At 58.9% G+C, this 8,238-nt stretch overlaps 2 protein-coding genes across 2 annotated transcripts; one reads left to right on the top strand and one right to left on the bottom strand.

Annotated features, from left to right (window-relative positions):
- The first annotated feature begins 402 nt into the window (after nt 1-402).
- On the top strand, nt 403-3,588 carry CHLRE_29g757947v5 (uncharacterized protein). The gene has a single exon (XM_043072999.1). It carries the CDS (start codon nt 437-439, stop codon nt 620-622), a length of 186 nt encoding a protein of 61 aa, XP_042914077.1. The 5' UTR covers nt 403-436; the 3' UTR covers nt 623-3,588.
- A 2-nt stretch (nt 3,589-3,590) lies between these two features.
- Nucleotides 3,591-5,742, bottom strand: CHLRE_29g757897v5 (uncharacterized protein). The gene is made up of 3 exons (XM_043072998.1): nt 4,807-5,742; nt 4,395-4,729; nt 3,591-4,171 (listed from the first exon to the last, which is right to left on the bottom strand). Exons 1-3 carry the CDS (start codon nt 5,523-5,525, stop codon nt 4,167-4,169), a joined length of 1,059 nt encoding a protein of 352 aa, XP_042914076.1. The 5' UTR covers nt 5,526-5,742; the 3' UTR covers nt 3,591-4,166.
- Between the last annotated feature and the right edge of the window lie 2,496 nt (nt 5,743-8,238).

Genomic DNA, 8,238 nt, shown 5'->3' with positions numbered 1-8,238 from the left:
CCGTGGTGGCTGGATGCAGTGCATTGGTCAGGGCGGCGATGGGTGTCGCAAGGTTGTGTTCTATTTTTGTCCGTGTTGCTTCTATGGTGGATTTGGGGACTGGCAGGACAACGTTACGCCAAAGTCCTGGGTTGTCAGGGGGGGTGGTCTCCGTCAGAGTGGCCATGCGTGAGGGCCAGAGTCGGAGAGGGAAGGTTGGTACACGTGAGTGTACGGAGTAGTGGTCGAACAGGCCTCCACACGCTTCAACAGAGGTTAGCGCTGGAGTTGGACTGGTGGGGTCGGCGAGAGCTGCGCTTGCATTTTGGCAGAAGAGGAGGTCGTCTATGCGGCTGGTGGGGAGGGTTGTGCCGTTTCGAGTCTGGTAGTAAGACATGCTGGTGCCTCCCCCGGGTTCAGGGAGTCGCTGCAGTCTGTTGCTGGAGACGAAGCGGGCATGCAGTCTGTCCGCATCGTCCGTGGGTCCCTGCCGGTCTTCTTGTTTGAGTACTGCATTGAAATCGCCACCAATAATGACGTATTCCCCAGCAGCAGAGGCATTCTTAAGAGTGGTCTCGCAGTATTGGTAGATGCGGTGGCGCGTTGGCATGTCTTCTGGGGCGTAAACACCAAGTACGTGTAGGGGGGTGCTGTGCGGCGTGCGGATGGTGCAGTGCAAAAGGTGTCCCTGAAGGTTGGATGGGGTGTTGGGCGTGTCGATACCGCCGCCTGAGTGGTATTTCTTTGAGATGGCCATGGCCACCCCCGCTGAGCGGCGCTTGTAGTGCTCTGTACCTGGCTTCGTGGATGTAAAGGTGCGGTATGCTAGTGTTTCTTGGCGGAGGGTGTCTTTGAGCCAGCGGGTGCGGGGGCCAAGTTTGGTCTCAGTGAAGATCACAATGTCTGCGTTCCATTCCCGCAGGTGGCATAAGGTTGAGAGCAGATTGGTTCCTAGTCCTCGCACGTTGTGGGTGGCGATGTGGAGCCATGTGGGCTCGGGTGGGGTGTTGGGGGGTTGGCCGTCCGGGGGGTGTTCGGTGGGGAGTGTCGGCGGTGCGGCTTGTGGGGCAGCCCTGATGTGGGTGGTGGGACTGTCTGGTGGGTCCGGGCGGTGGCGTTGTTGTGGCCGGGCTGCACTTGTAGGGGTTTCTGGTCTTCTGCGGGGGAATGGCGATAGGCGGGTTAGCGCGCGTAGTGCAGTGGTGCCAGCTGTGGTGACATTGGCTGTGAGGACTTGCACCCATGTTTGGGTGGGCTGGCGAGGGTCGGGGGCTGCGGCGGGCGGGTGGTTGGCTTGCGGGGAGGTGGGAGTTTGCTGTGCGTTCCCATTATTATGAGTGGTTGCTCGTGCCTGTACGTGCACTCTCGTAGGGCTGCGAGGGCTGCCCTCTGCAAGGTGCTCGTTGTGGCGCTGCCGTTGTGTGGGGCGGGCGGCGCTATGGGGGGTGGCAGGGCGTTCATCCTCACGGTGGTGTGCCTGCGGCAGCGTGGCTGCCGGTTGTGGGACTGTGTTGGCGTCGGGCTGGGGGCCGCGGTTCTGACTGGGGTTGGGGTTGCGCATGAGAAGGGTCGGAATGGTGGGTTGGGTGTGTGCGCGTGGTGGGGGCGGCTGGGCTCTAACTTCCAGTGGCGCTGCGGCAGTGGCCTCCTCGGTGGGTTCTTGCTGCTGAGGGTTGGGGGCTGTAGGGTTGGTGGGTCGTCTGGCCATGGCACTCAAGGTTTGTTGGATGGGTCCTTTGCGAACCCTGGGGCGTGTGGGGGGCGGAGGTGGCGGTGGTGGCATGGGGAGGCCCTGGACAGTGGGGTACGTTGCCGGGTCGCAGGTTGTGTTAGGATGGTGCGGGTGCAGGCATAATATATCTCCTTTAATTTCGGACCAGAGGTCTGGTGTCATGGGTTTCCGGCCCACTCTTACTAAGGAGTCGACTAGGTACCAGGTATCGTTTTCTTTGCGTACGGCGTAGGCATGGCCTCCGTCATGCACCATGAAGCCTAGGCCTCGGGAGCAATCAGGGAGTAGCCCCATAATGGTTTCTTGTGATTGTCCTGGCGCTAGTGTCCTTGACACTACACGTAGGAGTAGTCGTGTCCCTGCGTCGTCTAGAGGTGCCGGGCGATGTCGGAGGTAGTGGTTGATGGCAGATTCGTGGAAAAGCCCGTTGTGGCGAAAGTGGTGGGCCCAGAGGGTGTGAAGCGTTGGTGAGTCTGCAAGCGCAGCGTGTGTGACTTGGCAGAAGGCGAGCACGGCTGAGTATTGCAGCCACGGTGTGCCAAGCATGTTGTTGATGGCATGCACAGTGCAAAAGTTGAGGTGCTGCTGTTCCCTGAAGAACGTGGGTTTTATTTGTCTGGGCCACTGGAGGCGTTCTGGTGTGTGTCCAGGTTCAGGGGGTGCGGTGGTAATGGGTGTGGTGCGGGTTTCCACCTGCTGATCACCCCCTCGGAGCTGTAGGGGCACAGGCACGGGCCTCCATGAGTTTTGTAACAAAGTCAGAGGCCAGGTAGCTAGAGTCTGGTAGTGTGATGGGGTTGGTGTAGGGCACGTTGAATGCACGGCGTCATCAAGCAGGTTTTTATATATTGAAATTTTTGCTTGTGTGGCGTAGGTTTCCAGGTGGGGGGCCGTGTGTGCTTGGGCGAACATGGATATGAGGTGGGTTAGGCGCGTGTCCGTAAAGGGGGCATGAGTAATGGGCGTGAGTAGGTGTGTAGCTGCGCATGTGATGGCCGGTGTTAGGAGTGGTATTTCAGCTGTGTGTTTGATACTGGCAATAAGCAGGAGTATGGTTAGTAGGTTTTGCGTGAAGGTAACGGGCCTCTTGGCTAGGGCGCGGCATGTTATGTATAGTGGGAACCCGGGGACAGCGAGAATCAGACCGCGCGTCATGTGTATGGTAGTGTATGTGAGGTGGCCTACGAGGAGTAGGTTGAAGGTGGTGGTGGTGTGTTCGTGCGTGCATATCATGAGTATTAGCGGCTGGAGTAGCATAAATGCTGCAAGACATGTAAAGGTCATTGTTAGCAGGTGGGGCACTGTCCGTTTTGTCATGGCTGCGAGGACCCTGCTAGTAATTTGCATTCCTCCGTAGAGCGCCAGAGAGCAGCTTGGGATCCAGAGGGAGGCCCAGGCTGCAGTATGCCAGCTGTAGTTCAGGAGGCGGGCTATGATGCTGCTGAGGTGGGTCAGGATGAGGTAGGGGCACCCCTCTGCCTGTGGTTGCCAGGGTGATACGGACAAGGGCCAGAAGGATGTGGAAGCCTCCCACTGTAGCCCAGCATGTGGCGCTGACAGCGTGTGTGGTGATAAGGATCAGAGTTGTTATCAGGGGATCTGCCGTTGGGTGCATGCGGAGAGTGTGTATAGGGTATGGGCCCATGATCGAACACCAAGTTTGTTGCCACTTGTTGCCGCTTTCATTGTAACAGAGCAGTTGCTTAAAAAGTCGTGTGGTGCTGATGTTGGTAGGCTGGGCTGCTTGGTATTTAGAGTTCCTGCTAAGCAGTTGCGGTTGGGCATTGAAATTGGGGCCTGTCTCCATATTCACCGCGTTACGATTGGGTGTGTGGTTTTGACGCTCTCTTGGCTCTTGTGTAGTTTGCGTCCAAGTATTTCTCTCCTCGTCTCTTATCCAAACACCTACAGCTGAGGTCGCCTCTGAGTTCGGCAGCATATCCGCCTGCAAATACCTACCTGGTGAATAGGTGCCTGTCTGCCCATCAGAAGTCGTATTACTCCGCAGCTTAATTCCAGCGTGGCTCACGGCTACCTGTCCGTCTGGATTCTCAAACGCAAGGTGGCCATCGTAAGTCGCAGGCCTCGGGTTGACTATCTTGTTCGTCTTACTACTTCTCAACACGCTAAGTTCCGGTTGCGTCACATCTCTCTGCCTTACATAGGCCACGGTGTTGTAGGCCCAAAAACGTGTCCATCCATTGGCTCTATCGTCTCCTTCCATACTATGAGTGCACCCGTTCGTCCTTTGGGTGCTATCTTGCTCACGGCAGAGTGCAGTGTTTGCCCTTGATATGCTGTTCATAGCTTCCCTTGGCGTCATACCGGTGTCTTGCTGGCCCAGCTTCCCAGCACCCTCCACGCGAGCGTGTAGTCCTCCATCGGGTGAGCCCAGCCGGAGGGGTCCAGGTCCCGCGAGTATGTATGGCGTCGCTGGTGTTGCTTGGTAGACGACTTACGCTGCATGGCGACCGGTGTGGTGCAGTTTGGGCGGGATTAAGTACAGGTTGTGATTGCAGATGGGTGGGGTTACATTCATGGTTAATTAAGAAGTGCATTCGTATGCAGGGACAGTCGCATAGTAGACGCGTGGGGCGTAGATCGGCTTTGTCGGCAGAGGGATACACAGGTGAGTGGTTGCTATGGTGGTGCTGAGTGGGGGGTGTTAATTGCCCCGTCTCACCGTCTCCCTCCTCCTCGTCATCGATGTCCATTGCCGCGGCCGTGGCGGGGCCAGCCTTCGTAATGACGCAGGGTGCGCGCGCGCTGGCCAGCTTGTACCACGCCTCCAGCTGCAGCACGTCGAGGGCGACACGCAGGGGGTGCTGCTTGCCCGGCGTGTCGGGCAGGCCCGCCAGGCTTAGTGTCTGCTCCACGCGGGCCAGTGCGTCGCCTCCCTGCGGCGTGGTGGTGGCCGCCACCATGGCGTACACGGGCGCCTCCGGGTGCGCGTAGTTGGGCCCGTCCATCTTGGTGATGCAGTCGCCGGTGAGGAGCTCCAGCTGCTTGCACAGGCCGCTGGTGGGTGGCAGGCAGGCGTCCATGGTGTCGGTGCCGAGGGTGAGCGCTTTGGGCTTGTTGGTGTATTTTGCGACGAAGGCGTCACCGTTGTCATGACCATCCGGGTGACGTCGTCTGCAGGGGCAACCGTCAGGTCGCCGATGGCGTAGGCGGCGGTGCCGGAGCTGGCGCTGCCGCTGGTGGGCAGTAGCGAGGACAGGGGCTGGTACTTCATTGACGCGTCCGACCGGGTGAAGAAGAAGTACTTGAGCTGGTTGGGCGCGATTTTGCACGCGTCATCCACGTTGCCGTCGGCATCCGCCAGCAGGAAGCGGGAGACAGCTGTAGCGTCGTACTGGATTCCCTGCTGCTTGCAGTGCTCCTCCGTCTTGTCGCTCATGAGCTTGTGGATCTTCTGGAACCGGCCCTGTACGGTTACGATGGCCGAGTCCAGGAGCTGCTGCGCTATCGGACTCTGCTTGCCGTTGACCTTGTTTAGGGTCCAGAAGGGCGCCTTCTCCAGCTGTTGCAGCAGGCCGGGCGGCGGCAGTCGCGGCAGCGGCGTGATGTTGATGCAGAACGCCTCGGGGCCCGTCACCTCCAGCTCCCAGTACTCGCCCTCCTCCAGGAGCCGCTTCTCGTGCGTGGACTCGTAGGAAATTGAGTACACGTCGCGCGTGTCCTCGCCCATGGCCGCCAGTGCCGCCTTCTGCGCGTTGGTAAGGTCCTTGACTTGAAAGTGGAAGTTGAGAATCGCGGCAAGGGTGTCCCGGTGCACATCGTTGGCCAGGGTGCGTAGGGTGTCGTTGTCCATGTCTGTTGATGGGTGGGGCGTTGCGGTTATGGGGGGGTTGGTAGGTGTCACTGATGATGAGAGGGGCGGGGTTAAGCTTGTGTGCAGCAGGGTCATGGTGGCAAGCGAGCGGGGATGCTCTGAGGCTGCTTGCATGAATTTGTTGCGGTGGTAATTATGCTGGCATTCTGCAGTTTGTGTAGGTAATGCAGTGGCGGCAGCAGATGGCGCGTAGATATTAAGGCTAGTTCTGGGCGATTGCTTGATGGCTTGCGTATTCTTTGCTTGTTCCTGGGGCTCACCTGATAATTTCGTACGGGCGGGCGGCATGGCGGTAATCGTCCCCGTGCACGCGTGCGTGTCCACGGCGGCGTGATGGCGGATTCCACGCATGCGTGTGGCAGGGAAGAAGGGTGGGCGGGAGGTTGTGTATAGGGTCAGGGTGATGGGCGAGCGGGGGTGCGTTGAGGTAGTTGAGGCTGTTTGTACGATTTCGTTGCGGTGGTAGCTATGCTGGCATTCTGCAGCGTGCGTGGGTAGTTCAATGGCGGCAGCGGCTGGAGACGACATGCTCGGGTTGGTAGGTGTCACTAATGATGAGAGGGGCGGGGTTAAGCTTGTGTGCAGCAGGGTCATGGTGGCGAGCGAGCGGGGATGCTCTGAGGCTGCTTGCATGAATTTGTTGCGGTGGTAATTATGCTGGCATTCTGCGGTTTGTGTAGGTAATTCGGTGGCGGCAGCGGCTGGAGACGGCACGTAAATATTAAGGCTAGTTCTGGGCGATTGCTTCACGGTTTGCGTATTCTCTGCGTGTACCTGGGGCTCACCTGGTAATTTCGTACGGGCGGGCGGCATGGGAATTGTTGTCCCCGTGCACGCGTTCGTATCCACGATGGCGTGATGGCGGATTCCACGCATGCGTGCGGCAGGGAAGGAGGGCGGGCGGGAGGTTGTGTACAGGGTCAAGGTGATGGGCGAGCGGGGGTGCGTTGAGGTAGTTGGGGCTGTTTGCACGATTTCGTTGCGGTGGTAGCTATGCTGGCATTCTGCAGCGTGCGTGGGTAGTTCAATGGCGGCGGCGGCTGGAGACGACATGCTAAGGTTGCGGCTAGTTCTGGGCAGTTGCTTCACAGCGTGAGTATTCTCTGCTTGTTGCTGGGGCTCACCTGATAATTTCGTATGGGCGGGTGGCATGGCAGTAGTCATCCCCATGTGTGCGTTCGTGTCCACGACGGCGTGATGGCGGGTTCCACGCATGCGTGCGGCAGGGAGGAGGGGCGGGCGGGAGGGTGTCAACAGGGTCGAGGTGGCGAGCGAGCGGGTATGCTCTGAGGCAGGGGTGCGGGGTGGCCAACTCGGCCCATGTGATCGGCAACGGCCGGCAACCGCCCCCAATTCCCAGTTGCGACCAGGCCCCGGCCCGATTTTTTTGCATAGACCAATAAGTGACACCTCATAGAAGACCCCTGGCGCGCCGGGCGACTATATGACGGTGGTCGAAAACATGCTTGCCGACGCAAAATGGAACCTCGGCTTGGAGGCAGGGAGAGCTGCGCGATAGCAGCCTATGGACCTGTTATGTACTGAAGGTCTGAAACAGCTTTGTTCCAGGACTTCGGGGGCCTACTACAAGCAGGGAGGGGCTTCCATGCGACCGGCGAGGTGCAATTTCAAGCCGGAGTTCAAAAGCAAGACTGCGCAATAGCAGCCGCCGACGCCCTTTGATATTTGGCATGTAACAATCAATTTGGGCGCATAAAACAAGTGGGGCCGGTTCAGGACGACCTTGCCGGACGTCGCCAACTTCGCGCCCCCCTGTGCCGAGCAGGGGAGAGGGGTATGCAACTCGGCCGGCACGGGCTGCATGGGGCTGCATGGGAGGCCCAAACCGTGTTCGGACCCCCCAGCTGGGAAAGGGGGTCCGAACACTAATTAAGCCCGGATCCAGGCAGGATCCAGGGCTCGGGGCGGGGAGTTGCATACCCCTCTCCCCTGGTGCCGAGCCGCTGGGCACTGTGCCCCTCTCATTCCCCGCAACCGGCACGTAGCCATCCCCGCGCACCCGGCTGATGCGTCTGGAGCTTATTGGTTACATAATGGATTCAAAGTGCTGGCTTGCTAAGTTGAGCGCCCAAACACATGTGCCAAACCAGGTCCGTTGCTTGCGCGCCCTGCGCAGCTGTGCGCAGCAGGGGTGCCTGGGCGCCTTGCCCATGCTGCATTCCATGCTCGTAGTACTTTTCACTCGTTGCAGGCGGCCAGGCGCCCTTTGCATGCATCCACACACATTGCTCTAACACACTCCCATACATCTGCATTGCTTGCCCTGTAACCTCTCCATTCCCTCCAGCGCCTCCCCACCTCGACCGTGGCACACCCTTACGCCTCACCCACTCCTCATACCACATCGTGCGTCATTTGCACTAGGTTACTACTGCAATGAAAAGCATGCATGGCACTTTGATTAGAATCCGGGGCACAATCAGCGCGTACATGTACATACATGGTCAGGCTACGGCGGACACAGCCCACATCACCAGTTCACGGTTGCATTCCAGATGTACAGAGGGGCCACTAAAAATGGCAGCAGACATTTACAGCTGCGTAAAAAAACCACGTCAAAATCACGTGCGCGCCCCCGCCATAAAGATGTGCGCCACCCCTGCTTGCCATGCACTCACTGCAGCGGTTGATTCATGCCAGACCCGACCAAGTACTAGTCGACATCATATCG

The sequence above is a fragment of the Chlamydomonas reinhardtii genome (assembly GCF_000002595.2).
Source record: "Chlamydomonas reinhardtii strain CC-503 cw92 mt+ unplaced genomic scaffold scaffold_29, whole genome shotgun sequence".
Lineage (NCBI taxonomy): Eukaryota > Viridiplantae > Chlorophyta > Chlorophyceae > Chlamydomonadales > Chlamydomonadaceae > Chlamydomonas > Chlamydomonas reinhardtii.
This window is presented reverse-complemented; position numbering and strand designations above follow the sequence as displayed.